General features: G+C 37.8%; 1 protein-coding gene across 1 annotated transcript; it reads right to left on the bottom strand.

Moving 5' to 3' along the window:
- Positions 1-4,246: 4,246 nt before the first annotated feature.
- Positions 4,247-20,043, bottom strand: LOC108278513 (potassium channel subfamily K member 4). Its single transcript, XM_017491945.3, has 8 exons — positions 19,373-20,043; positions 17,879-17,990; positions 16,445-16,709; positions 12,727-12,841; positions 12,416-12,576; positions 12,038-12,224; positions 9,133-9,275; positions 4,247-7,947 (listed from the first exon to the last, which is right to left on the bottom strand). Exons 3-8 carry the CDS (start codon positions 16,631-16,633, stop codon positions 7,327-7,329), a joined length of 1,416 nt encoding a protein of 471 aa, XP_017347434.1. The 5' UTR covers positions 16,634-16,709; positions 17,879-17,990; positions 19,373-20,043; the 3' UTR covers positions 4,247-7,326.
- Positions 20,044-20,263: the final 220 nt, after the last annotated feature.

Raw genomic sequence — 20,263 nt, 5'->3', positions numbered from 1 at the left:
ACAAAAAAGAAGAGAACCCACAAATCAACAACAACAACAACAACAACAACCCAACTAAAATTCCATAGATATAATTATGTCTGGAGGAGAGAAGACTTAAAAACCATTAGAATGATAGAAAAAGCAGTAAATATACAACACATCTATATCTATATCTATATCTCTATCTATCTATCTATCTATCTATCTATCTATCTATCTATCTCTCTCTCTCTCTCTCTCTCTATATATATATATATATATATATATATATATATATATATATATATATATATATGTGTGTGTGTGTGTGTGTGTGTGTGTGTGTGTGTGTGTGTGTACAGTATCTCACAAAAGTGAGTATGCCCCTCACATTTTTGTAAATATTTGATTATATCTTTTCATGTGACAACACTGAAGAAATGACTTTGCTACAATGTAAAGTAGTGAGTGTACAGCTTGTGTAACAGTGTAAATTTGCTGTCCCCTCAAAATAACTCAACACACAGCCATTAATGTCTAAACTGCTGGCAACAAAAGTGAGTACACCCCTAAGTAAAAATGTCCAAATTGGGCCCAAAGTGTCAATATTTTGTGTGGCCATCATTATTTTCCAGCACTGCCTTAACCCTCTTGGGCATGGAGTTCACTAGAGCTTCACAGGTTGCCACTGGAGTCCTCTTCCACTCCTCCATGACGACATCACGGAGCTGATGGATGTTAGAGACCTTGTTCTCCTCCACCTCCTCCAGCCCCACAGATGCTCAATAGGATTTAGGTCTGGAGACATGCTCGGCCAGTCCATGACCTTCACCCTCAGCTTCTTTAGCAAGGCAGTGGTCATCTTGGAGGTGTGTTTGGGGTCTTTATCATGCTGGAATACTGCATACTTATCATGCTCTGCTTCAGTATGTCACAGTACATGTTGGCATTCATGGTTCCCTCATTGAACTGTAGCTCCCCAGTGCTGGCAGCACTCATGCAGCCCCACACCATGACACTCCCACCACCATGCTTGACTGTAGGCAAGACACAGTTGTCTTTTTACTCCTCACCTGGTTGCCGCCACATACGCTTGACACCATCTGAACCAAATAAGTTTATCTTGGTCTCATCAGACCATAGGACATGGTTCCAGTGATCCATGTCCTTAGTCTGCTTGTATTCAGTAAACTGTTTGCGGGCTTTCTTGTGCATCATCTTTAGAAGAGGCTTCCTTCTGGGACGACAGCCATACAGACCAATTTGATGCAGTGTGTGGTGTATGGTCTGAGCACTGAGAGGCTGACCCCCCACCCCTTTAAGCTCTGCAGCAATGCTGGCAGCACTCATGCGTCTATTTCCCAAAGACAACCTCTGGATATGACGCTGAGCACGTGCACTCAACTTCTTTGGTCGACCATGGCGAGGCCTGTTCTGAGTGGAACCTGTCCTGTTAAACCGCTGAACGGTCTTGGCCACCGTGCTGCAGCTCAGTGTCAGGGTCTTGGCAATCTTATTATAGCCTAGGCCATCTTTATGTAGAGCAACAATTCTTTTTTTCAGGTCCTCAGAGAGTTCTTTGCCATGAGGTGCTATGTTGAACCTCCAGTGACTAGTATGAGGGAGTGTGAGAGCGATGACACCAAATTTAACACACCAGCTCCCCATTCACACCTGAGACCTTGTAACACTAACAAGTCACATGACAGCGGGGAGGGAAAATAGCTAATTGGGCCTAATTTGGACATTTTCACTTAGGGGTGTACTCACTTTTGTTGCCAGCGGTTTAGACATTAATGGCTGTGTGTTGAGTTATTTTGAGGGTACAGCAAATTTACACTGTTACACAAGCTGTACACTCACTACTTTACATTGTAGCAAAGTGTCATTTCTTCAGTGTTGTCACATGAAAAGATATAATCAAATATTTACAAAAATGTGAGGGGTATACTCACTTTTGTGAGATACTGTATATGTATATATACAGTCAGACACTTGATGAAAAATAAGGCAAAAACATAACATATGTCACAACTAAAAACAAAGTACATAGTCAATATACAAGGTATTTGATGAAACTAATAGCAGCTGTCCAATTCTGAATTGTTTTTGATCCCATAAAAATGCTTCTGTAGTAGTGAAAGAGCTGTTTATTCTGTGAATGCAGGGACACCATGTCCTGCCTGACTCCCATTTACACTGAATCACTTTAAGCTCAGAAATGTTGGGCTGTTATACCTTGAGTTGCCAGTTAATTAGGTACACATTTAACTTCACAAAAATGTTCATTATTGTTTCAATTATTTTCCACACTGTTTCTGCCCAATTTGGTCACCTGCTAATTTCTACTCACCAGCCATCTCTCCACTATCATACAATATCTACTAGTCAGGAGGGTGAAGGCTAACAAATGCTTTGTCCAAGACACATGAAGCAAGCCAACATTTCAAACTGCTGCTCATGCTGCATCACAGGGCAGTGTAACACACTGTAAGGAAAGTGCTATCCTCCCTCTTCTGAGCTCTACCTGATCTCACACATACCCATGAATGACTAGTGTCACTGTGACATGGAATATGGGAGAGATAGTAATACCATCCTTCCCACCCAGAAAGCCTGGCCAATTTTGCTCTGGTAAACTTCCGATCACTTCAAACTTGCGATCTCCCAACTGTTGGGACATGGGGCCTAGTCATTTTTTCTTTCTTCTCTCCTCTTTTTATTCTTCTTACTCCCCCCTCTCTTCCATTTCTCTACTTCTGTTCTTTCATTTCTCTCTTCCTCTCTCATTAAGGTTTTAATTGTTCAAAAATGTAATATGCTCTATATGTTATATATTTGCAATATTTTTCCAACAAAGTCCTTACTGTTCTTATTTTTCCAAAGAAAAGGATTATGTGGATGGTTAAATAAAATAAAGTAAGTTTTTCTTTGTTGAGAACAGAACCCTCACAACTGAATCTTTGGGGAGTAGAAAAAAAATTGCCTGGTTGGAAAAATCCAGGATCTTCTTGCATCAGACTTTGGCACAAACAAAACTGGCTTAAATCCATGGAATCATCTTGTTTGGTGTAAAGCCAGTAGTGGTAGTGTGATAATGTGGGAAAAATTCTCCTTGCTCTTGATACCCATTGAGGAATGTTTGAATGGCAAAGCCTGTCTGAACATCATTCCTGACAAACTTTGTCCATTTGTAGCTACAGTTAATCAGCATTGGGATGGACGCTTTCAGCATGTTAATACACAATATCACAGAGATGTATTTATACCCACTATGCACATTACATCTATAGTATGTATCATAATATTTAGGTCTATGTCACATAAAAAGCCACAAATAACAATGGTTTTAGTGTTATTTTTATTTCAGGTCCATAAAAATGTAATACAGGAAGGAAAATGATGAGCATCCTATCAGCTACTTGACACTGTGATGAACTATTATAACTGTATTTACAACATTAATATCTGCAATACAAAAAGTCTTATTTTATCATGATACTCTTATCATATTGCCATACTGCTCATCCATGATTGTGATTGAACAGATTATAGAACGTGACATTGAGATTGTATTGCTTCCTTTGGCCTATAGGGTCCATGGATTTCAACCATATCAACCATCTTTGTGATGAGACAGAAAGGACTGTTCACAATAAGTCCAATTTCAGAATAGCATAATCATTTCTGCATGGTACAACATACTTGCACTAATGGGCTATTCAGACAGGACTAGTTTAATATTGGTATAGATTGGGTAATGCAATCATTTCCAGAGCTACTCTGTGATTTTAATCCAGTCTATAAAACGCCCTGTAAAATTAACCCCAGGTGAAACTAATCCCACATGAGCTGACCTTAAGGCATTTAGAATGTTGTTGAATACTGCTCTGGAGGCCAAAGGAAGTACAATGTGCTACTAGGTACTGTAGGTGGAAAGTATTTGTAGATGACAGAAGGAAATCATTGAGGATCTGCTTGCTTTGTGCCATTAAGCACTAAGACCAACTATGAGAGACAGAAAAAATCGGTGAGTTTAGCTGCGATAAAGACGGGAATCATTGATTCAGTGCAGAATGCACAGTGTGAATAGGTGCTGGTCTGACTTGGGCAGAGGGAAACAGCAGGTATCTCTGGATGTGCCAGGCCATGTTTATCACAAAGTCATTCAAGCACACACACACACACACACCAACACACACACACACACACACACACACATACACAGCTACCACTATGTCTGCATCAGCCGGCACCACAGTCCAAAAGATGACCACTACAAACAAAAAGATGTGTTCAGAGAAAACATTTTATTACAGGAAATATGATCACTTAGCAGGTATTTGGATTCTGATGAAAAATTAAGTTATTTTTAATTTATCAGAAACTTCCAAAAGAAGGACACCAACAACCCAACTATCCAAACCTATACTTTTGTCATGCATTACGGACAGTTAAATTGTAAACTTGTTTTTCCTCATATAAAACCATGCTGTTTAAAGATGATAAAGTGCATTCTCCTTCAAACCAGTCGTCTAGTACAAGATTCTCCATTTAAACTAGCTTTACTAACCCAAGAAGGACACAAGCATTATCATTCCTGACTCCTCAGTGCAGAAAAAGAGTCAAAAATCAACATTCAGAGGATCAACAAGCTTGATCTGTATCATGAATATATACTGGAAGCACATATTTTCAAGTTGATTAACATTATGAAAAGAATTCATACATTTTTAGAAAAAAAATCACTGAATTAAATTAAATTTTTGAAATCAACAACTCAGTTCAACGATTCTGCTGTATTTATGTTAAACAGCTAGAAAAGAGATTGAGGCACAACAGTATGGGTTTACTGTGTTCTAACATGAAATATTGATGGACTAATCTATCCAATTTGTTAATCTTTCAGTTCATCATATAAATGTCTACTTTAATGAATAAATAAAGATTCAGATCTTTTGTCGTGAGGTAAATGTTCATGAAGCCTTTGGAATTATATGGATTTCTGCATATATGGCTCCTAAGGTGATCTAATGATTATTGTCATAGTATAAGTATGAGTCAAGTATAAGTAAGGAATAAAACAGTAGAGCATGCTGTTATAGGAAAGTAATCAATGTCAGGGTGGTATGTGTCAGGTTTGGGAGACAAAGATGGATGCAAGTGCAGATAATTATTAAGTAAAGTCCTAAAAAAAAAAACGAGGACCTGAAAAAAAGGACAATACACATGAACATGAACGAAGCAAAAAACATACAAACTATGAGTGATACTGTGGCAGAAACGACAACACACGAATACAACAACAAAAGCTTGACAATGAAAAACACAGAAACCAGAACTTAAATGGGGCGCTTATTAGGAATAACACAAAATAGGTATGTGAGATCAGTGAAACATGTGACATGGTCATGTGACATGCTGGGGCTGCTGGGTAGTGTAGTTCTGAGCCGTATTCAGCACAACCATGACAGTGTGATGTGTTACCACCCTAACATGGGTTATTTTCCTCTCCTTCCTTTCCTCTTATACAACAGGAATTTGCCAGCACTAACAATATTTTATTTCTTTTTTTAAAAATAAGAATGAAACACGTTGTGCGTTTTATCTGTATATAGTTGTATAATGCTGTGGAACGTCTTTATAACTTAAGTTATAACAGTCACTATAAACAGTCATTCCCTCACTAGCCACTCTTTTTTTATTTTTTTGAAGTTAATAAGACAAAAAACACCTCAACCAGTCCTGACACAGAGAAACTGCTTTGAAAGTCCTCTGTCCTGAAGTCTTGTTATACACCTTAAAGTTACAGCTTTACCTCTTAATGTTACAATTCACTGACACTGGAGACTCCTTCCAAAAACATAAACACAGAAAATCTCCTCAGAAAAACCATATCAGTACCTGTTTTTAATGGTTTTTGTCAAGCATCCACCATGAAAGCCCCTGCGTAAGTTGTTACTATAGAAATGATAGCATATTAGAATGAGTCGATTAATCTGAACCTGTGAATTGTAGAAATTAATCAGTGCTTACTGACCAAACAGAATCAAGACTTAAACAGTGCCATGGTAAAGAAAAGACAGAAAGAAAGACAGACTTTACTGTCATTATACATTTACACATTTATACAGTAAATTTTTTGTCTTTGTATTTCCCAGATGCAGTCAGTGCTCAGGGTCTGTCATGGTACAGTGCCTCTCTCCGAAGTGCAGCTTGCCGTGCTGAAATGAGGGTTTGCTGTTGGTATGACATTTGCAGTTTATTTTGTACAAGCAACATATTGTGTACATACTCCAAAGGATCCAACAGTTATCTATTTACTGAAGAGGTTTTCAGTGAAGTGTAGCATTCCCCCCCTCCCCCTTGTGTCCTCTGTGGGCTGATAGATGCACAAGAAATCCCTTTGAAAGCTTTAACCATGTTTCCTCTAACACCTATTGAATTTTACTGCTTTTTTTTCGCACACCTCCAAACAGTGGCTCTACATAAACTCTAGTCACCTGTTACCATGGAAGCTTGCATACTTCTTCATCAATGATGTTGGCTTCTGAATGTGCACAATAAGACGTGATCATGTAAAATGATTTATGTAATCTGTTCTTATTGATTATTTGTTTTTGTTTTTTAGATCACATTTTAGGAGCCTTCTATTCATAACTACAGACAATTTCAGTGGGCAAAACTTACAACTAGCATATTAAGTGCATAGATAATAAAAAATAATAAAAGCAGAAACCCTGTGTTTATGGGGTTAAACAAAAATGCCAATAAATCAATAACCTCAGTAACGTATATACAAACGGACTCACTGTCAGATACACACACAATATTTAGATTCATTTTAAAACGAGTTTCAAAATGTAATCGCTGATAAATGTAGCCATCTTTTCCTGGGTCCATTTTAAAAATGATCAAATGGGGGGGCATAAAAGGCACAAGGGCCGAACTCCTGGGTCAATAAAAGGCATCAGAATGTAAAGTCAGAGAATGTTTGGGTGTGTATTACAGTCAGGTCGTTTTAATTAAGAAATTATTGTAAAGAGCACTAAAGCAGGCTGAAGGCCACCATGACAAGAGCTGAATTTGCTCTAACGAATCACACAGGCAATCCAGCTGCAGCTCCAAGAATAGCCAGCAGATGGAGCTAAGAGCTTTGTTTAGGTGTCTGTAAGCACACGTGATGACTGATCTCCCACCTAAGTCACATGCTGACCAAAAAATAGTCTAATTCTGCTTCTCTCATTCTTGTGCTAAATCAGGCATGAAGACATTCACCATAAGGGAAGCATAAACTAGTGAAGTCTTTCCAACCAACCCTAAAATGCACTTCTGAGGGAGCACTTTTCCCTCACATTGGACACATTAAGGCTGTGGTGAAGCAGGTGGGGTGTTATTAGGTGGTGTTATTAGAATTCCTCCATTGGGCGCTGTGTGCTGCTGCTTAGAGGGGCTAGTTTTGGGTGTTTTCTTTCCTGCTGGTCTCCTGGGACGTCTCCTCTTAGCCTTGTGCATTGCAGCCGTTTTGGAGTCATGCCTGTCCAGGAGTGGGTCCACGTGAAGCTTGCCGCTAACAGCATCTGAGGACTCATCAATATAGGCTAGATTTTCTCCAAAGTAATCCAGTGGTTGTGAGAATGTGGGGTCTGTTATTTCTTTCCTACCGATCATGTCTGGCACTTGCTCCGTCTGAGTTGCCTCTGAGCTTGTCTCAGATTCCGAGTCTGATTCATTGGATGTATATGAGTATGAAGAGGACCCAGATTCAGATTGGTCATCATAATATCCGTTCTCTCGTCTCCTGGTTTCTCCTGGTCCGTTATTGCCTGGAACACTTTGGCTGGTTCCATGACTGCGCTGGCCATGGCGACGTTTTCGCCGTCTGCGCTTAAATGGGTCATCCAGTTTGCCAGCAATGCGGAAGTCCACAGACATGTTCTGGATGTTCTGGGTCCAGTCAGTGGCATGTGCTCTGAGCTCTTCCATCTGCAAAAGGGGAACAAAGTTACATGTGCATTGTTTTTATTCTACAGATAGTAGACAATATAGCACCAGGCAAGATAAGGACTGGTTTGGAGTCAGATTGATCTGGAAACAATCCAAAGTGAGTGGTAAACTCCATCTGAAGTACATACTGGCATAAGATCAATAATCTACCACGTACAATAAGAGGAAAGTTGTAGGGTGCCAGTGACTGAAAAGAAATTTCATTTGTTTCCATTAAATTATATATTATGTCCTGGCAAGTAAAAAATATAACTTGTATATAGATATTTGACAGGTTTATACAGTACCTTGCATAAGTATTAACCCCCTATTGAGCTTTTCCCCATTTTGTAGTGTTACAACCTGTAAATGAAATGGACGTAATTGGGATTATATATCATGAATTTACACAAAATTGCCCACAGTTTAGAGACTTGGAAAATCAAATAATTGCAAACATATTTACAACTAAAAAAGTAAAAACTGTAATTGCCCTAAATTAATTCCGGTGCAACCAGCTGCCATTAAAAGTTACATAATTAGTTGGAATGGAGTCAATCTGTGTGCAATTAAAGTGTCAAATGTTCTCAACATAAATACACAGCATCATGAAGACTAAGGAGCTATCAAAACAAGTCTAGAACAAAAACCAACCAGGGTTTGGTTATAAACAATATATCAATATTTTAACATCCCATGGAGCACCATTAAATCCATTAATATAAAAAATTTAAAGAATATGGCACACAATATAGCCACAGCTCTGCGCTGAGGAGGCCGACCACCAAAACTAAAAAAAAAAAGTGATCAAGTAAAGACGGTATTAGTCAGTGAAGCAACACCATTCACAGCAACCGAGGATGAATACTTATGTAATCAAAACTTTTATATATTTTTTTAAATAAAAAAGTACATAAATTTGCACACTGATCTTTCCCCACTTCAATATTATGGGCTAGTCCATATGTTCCAGGCTGTAACACTAGAAAATATAGAAAAGTTCAAGGGGGTGAATATTTATTCAAGGCACTGTATGTGGTAGATCCCTACAGAGCTAAGGCAAGAATTCCAATTGTTTCAACATACCATCATCTACCATTCTCATAAGGATGATGAATAACATAAGCTCTAAAAGGAAGTGATGAGATGTCAGTGTAGGCATGTAATTGCAAAACTAAAACTTACTTCAGCACGCGTTTTTCTGGAAAGGACTCGTAGCCAGTTCCCAATCATGGTGAGGATGGAGGCAAAGTAAGCCAATCCAAGTAAGATCCAGAACCACACCAGAGGTTTATACCAGTGGTCTGTGCCCTTAGCTCCTCCATCACCTACGCAGAGGTTTAAAGCAATTAAATGACTTATAGTAGGCTAAATATACTAACAGCTAACTACTGAAGAGTTAGCTGTGGATATCCACATAGTCCTCCAAGGGGGAATAAAGCCAGACATGGTCATATAAATAACCAGCAGTGGCTTGTGACTTTACATTTTAAATTGGTAGGACAACATTAAAAATGACATAGCCTCAAAATATTTATTTGAGAGGCTATCAATTCAATTCAATTCAATTCAATTTTATTTGTATAGCGCTTTTTACAATAGACATTGTCTCAAAGCAGCTTTACAGAAATATCAACACGGTATACAGATATTAAAGGTGTGAATTTATCCCAACTGAGCAAGCCACTGAGTGGCGACGGTGGAAAGGAAAAACTCCCTAAGATGTTTTAAGAGGAAGAAACCTTGAGAGGAACCCGACTCAGAAGGGAACCCATCCTCATCTGGGTAACAACAGATATTGTGAAAAAGTTCATTATGGATTTATATGAAGTCTGTATGGCGTTAGGAGCAGCCGTAGTGGAGGCACAATTAATTTATTCTATAGGCTTCTATCTAATGAATTTTTAAGGTAACTCTGTAATAAGCAGTTGAGAATCAACAACAGACAGCCATCCAGCATACAGCCTAGCAGCTCATTCTGAGCAGATTTAATGTTCCTTGCTTGAACTGTGTTCAGTACAGCAGTTGTGTTTCACATTGCAGTATGTGAGATGCACACAGAAGAGCTACAGTGGTGCGTGAAAGTTTGTGAACCCTTTAGAATTTTCGATATATCTGTATAAATATGACCTAAATCATCATCAGATTTTCACACAAGTCCTAAAAATAGACAGAGAGAACCCAATTAAATAAATGAGACAAAAATATTATACTTGTTCATTTACTGATTGAGGAAAATGATACAATGTGACAAATCTGTGAGTGGCAAAAGTATGTGAACTCTAGGATTAACAGTTAATTTGAAGGTGAAATGAGAGTCAGATTTTTTCAATCAATGGGATGACAACCAGGTGTGAGTGAGCACCCTGTTTTATTTAAAAAACAGGGATATATCAAAGTCTGATCTTCACAACACATGTTTTTGGAAGTGTATCATGGCATGAACAAAAGAGATTTCTGAGGACCTCAGTAAAAGAACTGTTGATGCTCATCAGGCTGAAAAAGTGTACAAAACCATCTCTAAAGAGTTTGGACTCCACCAATCCACAGTCAGACAGATTGTGTACAAATGGAGGAAATTCAAGATCATTGTTACCCTCCCCAGGAGTGGTTGACCAACAAAGATCACTGCGAGAGCAAGACGTGTAATAGTCATTGAGGTCACAAAGGAACCCAGGGTAACTTCTAAGCAACTAAAGCAGGAGTGGGAAATCTTATCCGGAAAGGGCCGGTGTGGGTGCAGATTTTCATTCCAACCAAGCAGAAGCCACACTTGAATCTATTGAAAGCCAAGATCAACTGATTAAACAGGTGGAATCAGGTGTGCCTCCTGCTTGGTTGGAATGAAAACCTGCACCCACACCGGCTCTTTCCAGATAAGATTGCCCTCCCCTGAACTAAAGGCCTCTCTCACATTGTCTAATGTTAATATTCATGAGTCCACCATCAGGAGAACACTGAACAACAATGGCGTGCATGGCAGGGTTGAAACGAGAAAGCCACTCCTCTCCAAAAATAACATTGCTGCCCATGCACAGCTTGCTAAAGATCACAAGGACAAGCCTGAAACTATTGGAAAAATGTTTTGTGAATAGATGAGACTAAAATGAAAATGGTTTAAATGAAAAGTGTTTGGAGAAAGCAATGCACTACATTCCAGCATAAGAACCTTATCCCATCTGTGAAACATGGTGGTGGTGGTGGCGGTGGTGGTAGTATCATAGTTTGGGCCTGTTTTTCTGCATCTGGGCCAGGATGACTTGTCATCATTGACAGAACAATGAATTCTGAATTATTCCAGTGAATTCTAAAGGGTAACGTTAGGACATCTGTCCATGAACTGAATCTCAAGAGAAAGTAGGCCATGCAGCAAGACAACAACCTTAAGCACGCAAGTCATTATACCAAAAACGATAAAAATAAAGGTAAAGAATAAAGTTAATGTTTTGGAATGGCCAAGTCAAAGTCCTGATATTCAATATAAATGCTGTGGAAGGACCTGAAGCAAACACATCACATGAGGAAACCCACCAACATCCCAGCTCTGAAGCTGCTCTGTACTGAAATTCCTCCAAGCCGATGTGCAGGACTGATCAACAATGAACAGAAATGTTATTTGCAGTTATTGTTGCACAAGGGGGTCTAACCAGAAAATATGTAATATGTGTAAAAATATGTTACATATATTACATTACGTTTAGGATTTGTGTGAAAATCTGATAAGGTTTTAGGTCATATTTATGCAGAAATGTAGAAAATTCTAAAGGGTTCAAAAACGTTCAAGCACCACTGTAATATACTCAAGCAGGGTTGCTAGGTTTCAGCTAAATTTCCAGCCAAAATACAATCCAAAAACCACACAAAAGATCTGAAACTAGCCAAAAAATATTGAGGCACTGGAAAAGGGAGACATTCTTTTCTTCTTTTTCGCAGCATTTGCTTGTGAAACAAAGACACCTTCAATGCACACACCTTTCTGATGTACTGGTATTATCCTGCATTGTTTTATTTGAGAGATATTCAGCTTCAATGCAGTTTTTCATATCAGTAAGTAATATTATAATGGATGAAATGAGGCTTTGAAGTGTACCTGCTACATAGTCCCCAAAGCCCACAGTGGTGAGAGTGATGACTACAAAGTAGGCAGATTCCAACAAGGACCATCTCTCCACCTCCTGGAAGACCAGCGTGGGCACAAAGACAAAGAGTATACAGCCCAGCAGGATAGACAGTACAGCAGAGATGATACGAACAATAGTGGCACTCACTCTCCACTTCTGTTGGCGTCAGAATAGAAACAAGAAATTACAGAAAATTAAGAGGAAAATGTTTTTAGAGTAGCCAGAAAATTCATAAAGCATGTGTAATGAAATACATGCAAACAAAGTAAATGCTAATTTAGTCAGTTATGTTTGTCATTAATATCATCATCATCATCATCATCATCATCATCATCTCAGTCTCTCACCAGAAAGAGCTTCTCTATCTTAGCAATAGCTTTCCTCAGCCCAGTTCCTAAATGGTCCCCTACTCCAGCTAGCAGGAACCCAAACATGGGGATCCCCACCAGGGCATAGCAGATACAGAACAGCTTTCCCCACTCTGTTTTTGGGGAGATGTTCCCATAACCTGGAGCCCACAGGAAAACGCTATGTGATTTGAGGCCCTGATATTTATAGAGAACTTGCAGGGTGAACAATCCATACAATGCATGAAGCAGGCCAATGCCTGGGAGTTAAAAGGGAGCAGGGCTCATGCAGCTTTGTGGAAATGCCATACCAATGGTGGTGATGATAGTGCCAGAGAAGAAGAAAGCACTGGCAAGGTCCCAGCTGCTGCTGAACGTGTCATTGTTCTTTGGGTCGACCCCGTCCCCAATGGCATCTGTAACCTTCTGCAGAGGCATAAAGAATAATAGTTTATACGGCTGGTATGTTTAGACAGCAACCATGTACACACCAAGCCGGCATTCCTTCCACTTGATCAGATTACTGTGTATAAGGCATCATTGTGTAACCATGTGTTGAAATTTTGGCAATGAAAATATCATCAGCCATCAGTTTAGTTTTACTTTTTTCTAATTAGCTTAGGACAAATGTCATGGTTGTAAGAATGAAAGTTGGCAGCCAATTTAAACTGAACATAACAGCATCTGATTCCTTCTGCTCTGTACACTGTGTATATACCACCTTGCATTTATGTTTATTGGCCATTTTATTAGGTAGCCCTGATATGGTGCACTTTTATAGTTAAAAAAAAAACCAAACAAAAAAAAACACAAAAAACACAACACTGCTGCACCTGATACAAATAATTTGTGGTTTGTGATGTTAAACAGGATAAATGGTGTTGACATATATTTCAGATTTACCTGTTAAAATGGCTAATAATTATAGCTACAAGGTAAGTGTATGTGATAAATTGGCAGCTCAGTATATTTTAACTTTATACTGTTCATTGTTTTTTGAAAAAAATCTTTTTTATCGAGTGCTTGGAGTGCTGTTATTTACACTCGAGTAGAGATATCTCGAAAATGGACTCCCGTAGACTTTCACTGGGTATCAGTTTGAGAAATAATAATGTATACTCATGTATACAAAGTATAAAAAGCAACATAACATTCTAAGGTTGTTTTGGCAGTTAATAATATGCAATGTATTGTATCTATGAGTCAATATCATCATATTAACCTAACAACTAGAATTCAAGCCAATCCCCAGTAGCTCCTGTTACTTGTATACTCTGTAATAAAGTTTGTTAGAATAAATGTTCCTTAAATTAAATTATGCAAGCACAACATTTTTTCTTCCGCTCACATACTGTATGAACAAACATGTCTGATGATGAGGTGAAAATGTTTTCACATAAAGTATGGAATATACCAATGCATCAAATGCATTTGTTGTTAAGAGTCGGACTTCATTTTACTATGTGTTTACATTTTGCAGTGTTGGTAATTTTAAACTGGCTTTCTGGCTAGTTCCTGATTTGGACAGTTGCTGCTCAAAGTGCTTTTCTCTTAATGAAATTCCACTGGTTGTTTGGAAGCAAACCGAGCAAATTGGTCACTGAAAATTTACTCTTACTGTGCCAATATTCTGTCATCTTGTAGAACATATTTTTCATTACTCATGATGGGACAAGACAATGTCTTACCATTTGGGCAATTTTTGTGTTCAGCTGCAGGAAAGATCAATGACATGCAGGAGCGATTCACTACTATTAAAATTCAATTAAATTATGTGAAATGTGCATTATCTGTGGTATGCAAATTTTAATATAAAATGACATTAATAGCTCAATTGTTGACAAATATTTCATTGCATTAGCAGCAAGTTAGGGCTGCATAGCGTTTTTATAGAGTTATTTCTCGAGTAAGTTGATGCAGGTTAACTTTTAAGTTGTATATACCTATGAAACATTTGACAATATATATCCTCAAACATTTTCAAACAATTCTGAAACCTGAATAAAATATATTTTTGAGATTTACTGTTTGGGTATTCCATTAAGACATAAAAGGACAAAGGACACACTTAAATCAGTTAAATCAACATTCAACAGAGTTTTTAAAAATTACATATTTTGTAATAAAAAAATGTACAATCTTGTAAATGAATTGAATTAAATTAAATTAAAAATGTTTTAAATGCTACTTTGAACTGCTGCTTCATCTTCTTTTAATACTCTCCTATGTCTATAGTGGACTGCTTAGACACTACAACCACATGAAGCTACTATTTATTTGACTACATTTTGCACTCTTGTTCACATACTGTGACTGCACATATTCCAGTGTTTACAGTTAGGATCTGCACTTTACTTTTATACTATCTAGGCACACATACATACCAATATATTCTGCATATTTTGTATGCAGTATATATTGTATTTGTAAATAATCTCTTTCCCCCCTCTTTCCTCTCTCTTCTGGTATATACAGTGCCATTCACTAATTTTGGCACCCTTGGTAAATATGAGCAAAGTAGGCTGTGAAAAATTGTTTTTATTGTTTAACCTTTTGATCTTTTGATTAAAAAATTCACAAAAATACTCTGCTCTCATGGATATCAAACAATTGCAAACACAACACAGGCTTATAAAAAAAAATCTTTGTTGAATATAGATGTGCAACAATTATTGGCACAATATTTTACATTTTTTTAAGTACACCTGGATGACTAGGAACAGGAACTTGTTCAACCATGACTTCCTGTTTCACAGGGGTATCAATATGAGGTAACACATAGGCAAAATTCACTTAGCCATTCATAACAATGGGTAAGACCAAGCAATATAGCTGTGATGTGCGGCAAAAGGATGTTGAGCTTCACAAAATGGGAAGTGGCTATAAGAAAATAGCAGAAGCATTGAAAATGCCCATTTCCACCATCAGGGCAATAATTAAAAAGTTCCAGTAAAGCTGAAATGTTATGAATCAACTTGGAATGAATTGACACCTACATCACCACAAGTGGTTTAGAAGAGTTTCAAGAAAAAAGCCTCTACTCTCATCCAAAAACAAACTCAAGCATCTTCAATTTGCCAGACACTACTGAAGCTTCAAATGGGATCGGGGTCTATGGTCAGATGAAACCAAAATAGAGCTTTTTGGCCAAGAATAGCTTTTTGGTTTTGGCACACACAGAGAGGTAGCCATATGGAAAAGTACCTCATGTCCACAGTTAAATATGGTGGTGGGTCTTGGGGCTGTTTTTCTGCCAGAGGACCTGGACATTTTGTTAGGATACATGGCATCATGGGCTCTATCAAATATCAACAGATATTAAATGAAAACCTGACTGCCTCTGCCAGGAAGATTAAAATGGGCCATGTTTGGATCCTCCAGCAGGCCAATGATTCAAAACATACATCAAAATCAATACAAAAATGGTTTACTGACCCCACAAAATTCTGCCCAGTGTCCTGCCATGGCCGTCCCAATTTACTGACTTGAAACCCATAGAAAACATGTGGGGTGAGGTGAAGAGGGTCCACCAGTGTGGACCTTGAAATTTGAAGGATCTGGAGAGATTCTGTATGGAGGAATGGTCTCAGATCCCTTGCCATGTATTTTCCAACCTCATCAGGCATTATAAGAGAAGACTCAGAGCTGTTATCATGGCAAAGGGAGGTAGCACACAGTATTTACTAAAAGGGTGCCAATCATTGTTTCACACCTATATTTAACAAATATATTTATTTTCATAAACCTATGTTTTGTTTGTAATTGTTTGATATCCATGAGAGCAGAGTATTTTTGTGAAGTTTTTGAACAAAAGATCAAAAGGTTAAACAAGGAAGCCAATTTTTAACAGCCTTCTTTGCTCATATTTACCTAGGGTGCCAATAGTAGTGGTGGGCACTATATATATATTTTGTATTGCACAGTTGTAGCGTACCTGAGCCTCACAATAAGCATTTCAATACATTTTGTGCACATGACAAAGAAAAATTCTTCATTTTATAGCAATAACTGCTTTTTTTCTTCTTGTACCTCTATCAGGGCTTGGAGCATATCAGGGCTCACACAAGTATAATTGTCCAGGAATTCCCGCCGGGCTTCCAGAAGTTGGATGTGGATTCCTTTCTCATACGGGGCCTCTAGGTAGTGGAACACCAGTGCTCCCATGACCAGGTAGCCCAGCACAGCTGTCAGGATACACAGCACCGTGGAGCAGCGCATGGCTGTTCTTCCGTTTAGGGCCGAGGTCACCTGCTTCCTATCACTGCTGCCAGTGCTGCTCCTGTCTGTACCAAGCCTGTACAAGAAACAACAACACACTCAAAAGCAAATCGTTTGGAGTGCAAAACCTTATGGTTTTTTAGTTATATCATCAGATTAGTCAGTCAATAATGACTGATAGTCCAATTAGCCTGCACATGTGTTTTTATTTTAAACTCAATAGAAGTGATTCACTGCAGGGAAGCAGAATCGACTAGTAATGGCCGTAAACAATTAATGTGAGTACTTCATTGACACACAAAGACGGATCATGGAACAGACAAAATCTCAGAGTTTAATTTTCGATCACTTCATACTCATGCCAGTCTGCATAAAATTTAGATTGATATTGTACTGACTAAAGAAGGAAATTAAGACTTCCATGTGTACTGTCTATTTGCAGTCTTGACAATAGATTTCTATTGTGTCTATTCATGGGCCCTAATTTTATTATGGCTTTAACATTATTAAAGGTATACACCATTTTTTTAGTCTAGTGTCTATCCAGGGGTGTAAATACTTTATTTGTTACTTATTACTTAAGTACTGTTTTTATTGTTTTTTTTTTTTATACTTAAGTATACACGTTCATAATCTGTTAATGTTAATCTGTTAATGTAGATTTGGCTTTGCCCTTAGATTTTCATTCCAACAAATTTTTGAGTAAATAGATTTTCCTTTTTTTTTTTTTTGTCAATCATCCATACACTTCACAAAATATGTGCCAAGCCCAAAATGACAAAATATTAAGCTTTTAATGGTTAACAGCAAATCATTGGTCAGGAAATGAGCAAGAATTAAACAAATAGATAAAGTAACTTAGTATGGGATAGCTTTACCCTTTGATTTCTTTACATGTTTAAGCCTTGTGGGTAGACTTACGAACAGCTTTTAATGATTTTTTAATTTTAATTATTTTATTTTTACTTTATTTTAATTTTGTACACCCAAACATGTGTTTGTTTGTGTACAAGAAGACTATATAAGTGAATAGCCCTGTTTCCCTGTAGCAAATGGTGGCATAGGAGGTCTCAGAAGTTCATTTGGTTAATTCTTGCTAATTTTCTGACCAATGATTTGTTGTTAAGACCATTAAAAGCTTAATATTTTGCCATTTTGTGCTTAGCACATTTCTTTTTCCAGGAGTATACTGTACATCTGCACTGAATATAGATTACATTGAAAAAGCTGGAATATTGTATGTACCTCTCTCTTCCGTTTTTTCCTTTCTGCTTTCTCCAGCTGTTTTTGTGGCTGAGGATGGAATCTTTTGAGCCGTAACTGACAGGGAAATCCTCACAGTCAGACCGCGGAGACACTAATGACAAAGAAATAAAGATATATCCTAAACTAAAAGCATACACTCAGAATACACCTGAACGTTATACATAAAACGTTTGTGTTTATATATGAAAAATTGGCATGAAGTTGTAAAACCTTTTCATGAAATTCACTGGAAACAATTTTCAAGATAATTCCAGCCTGTATCCCACCTCATGCATGGCTGGCAATAAAGCTGTGTATTTTTGTCTTTTCATTGATTGTCAGGTGGCTCTGAGACAGTTGTACAGGGCATGTTTGGCACCTCTTTAGAGCTTCATGTTTTGGAACAGCATTGCGCATGAACAACCATGGATGCACCTGTGCTAAGTTGTAAAGTATATAAACCATATGGAATTCACCAGAAGCCACTGGGAAAGGTGAACAATTCCGTAGGAAAAACAAAAAAGTATCATCAGCTCTGGAGTGAGATAGAAGAGGCATGCAAAGTTAATTGATCGTGCAGTGACGGAAAAGTCATGTCAGCTCTGCATAAATAATTACCCAAGAGCGCTAAGGATGGGAATACTATTTTAACAGCTTAACAACTCTGGAGGTCCATAAAGGAATAAGCTCAGGGTTAATGTGATGTGATGGTCTGCCACTAGGAGCATGGAGTGATCTCGCTTGGGTGATGATGTCGATATTACTAATGTTGCACAAATAAATGATCTTGACCACCCACAAGTTGTAATTAGATTTTATAGCGGGGGGAAGATATAAGTGGTAAGCCTATGCCCGAAGGATGATACTGAGAAAGGAGTATAGTGGTCTGTTTGTGGCTCTGTGTGTAGGTCTAGATGCCAGGGGTGGAGGAACACATTTGTGTGACAGTTTATAGGCTTGAGCTAATTCAGATAGCAGGTTACTGCTGACTCTACAGCTGCAAGATCAACATTAAAACCTGAACTGCACTGTACAGAAGCAAGTATACACATCATTTTAATGCACACATCACATTACCCCAAGTGCTATTTTAATATCTTTATGGAATAGTACCCGTTCATGCTTGAGAGCTATAATGATGTCTTTACTCACAAGTTTATACACATATTTGTTATTAAGTGGTGTAATAGCAACAACAAAAGCAGTATAGTTTGCACATGTTCACCCGTGCAGCTACATGACCATGCATGACCAACTCTGATGCACAGCACATACAATAAAGTGATCTAAAGTATATAACTGGAGGGCACACATGCACAGTTACAAGCAAAACAGTTGCATAGTTACAAGCAAATTTGATTCATGGCATGACTATTACAATCTACAAGTCTAGTGTGTCAAAATGGTAAAATCACCATGAACCATTTCACCTAAAATACAATCATGCATGTAGACACTCACACAGAGACACTTATGTCTGTGTCCATCTCCTACCTCAGAGTAAATGGTCCAGGAAATTCAAAGAGGCAACCACAAACTGTAGGACTCTATCCAGATAGTGTGTGTTGCTGGGTGTGTGTCTGAAAGAGACTTTGCTGAGTGCCCAAGAAATAAAAAAGATACCCAATCAAATCGCCTCTAAGTTTTAAGTGAGCGGTTTCCATAAATGAGGGTGGGCCAGACAGGGAATGAGAGAGAGAGAAGAAATGAATAGGTGCTACTGTGAGGGCGAAAGAGAGAGCAACAAAGAGCGAGAGAGCATGAGAGAGAAATAAAGGGAGGGGTCGATGCAGATATTCTCAGCCTGACTGAGCTAGCTGCTTATTTCATCCCCTTTTGCCTTTTACATTTCACTCCTCCTCCAGTGGACATAGTCAATGTAGTTTTGGAGACATTCCATGAAATATTTACAGAGAAGAAAACAGGGACCAGCCACCACTTTTACAATCTGTTAATCCTGCACTTTGTCAAGGCACACACAATTAACTTGTGACTCCTGAATCCGAATCTCACTAAACTGATCAATAAAGGATATTTGTCATTTTTGTATATGGATCATTCTATATATGAAGATAAAATGATATACTGTACATTTATTGTTAAAGTTTTTAAGAATTCAAATGTATAAATGGAAAACAAAAGAAAATCTTTTAAATACAGAGATAAACAGAGAATAATATGGGTCTTGGAACTATAGCAGCAAAATATAAAGAGAAAATAAATGCAAAATGAAATAAGTAAGTTTTATTGTTGGTTTATAATTTCAAAATGTGACATTTAATATTAGAAAGTATAGAAAAACAATGCTTTGTAATACATACTTTACCAAATTATTTTCTAATATAAATAATAAAACTATATACATCATAAAACATCATGATGTCT

This window comes from Ictalurus punctatus, chromosome 18, assembly GCF_001660625.3.
Source record: "Ictalurus punctatus breed USDA103 chromosome 18, Coco_2.0, whole genome shotgun sequence".
Taxonomy (NCBI): Eukaryota; Metazoa; Chordata; class Actinopteri; order Siluriformes; family Ictaluridae; genus Ictalurus; species Ictalurus punctatus.
This window is presented reverse-complemented; position numbering and strand designations above follow the sequence as displayed.

What these genes read in the sequence shown, in the direction of transcription:
- LOC108278513 (XM_017491945.3), bottom strand. Translation starts at nt 16,633, where the DNA reads ATGCGCTGCTCCACGGTGCTGTGTATCCTGACAGCTGTGCTGGGCTAC. An exon ending in CTTTGGGGACTATGTAGCAG is followed by an intron (nt 9,276 to 12,037) that starts GTACACTTCAAA and finishes ACCTCTGCGTAG; the next exon opens with GTGATGGAGGAGCTAAGGGC. An exon ending in CCAGAAAAACGCGTGCTGAA is followed by an intron (nt 7,948 to 9,132) that starts GTAAGTTTTAGT and finishes CCCCTTTTGCAG; the next exon opens with ATGGAAGAGCTCAGAGCACA.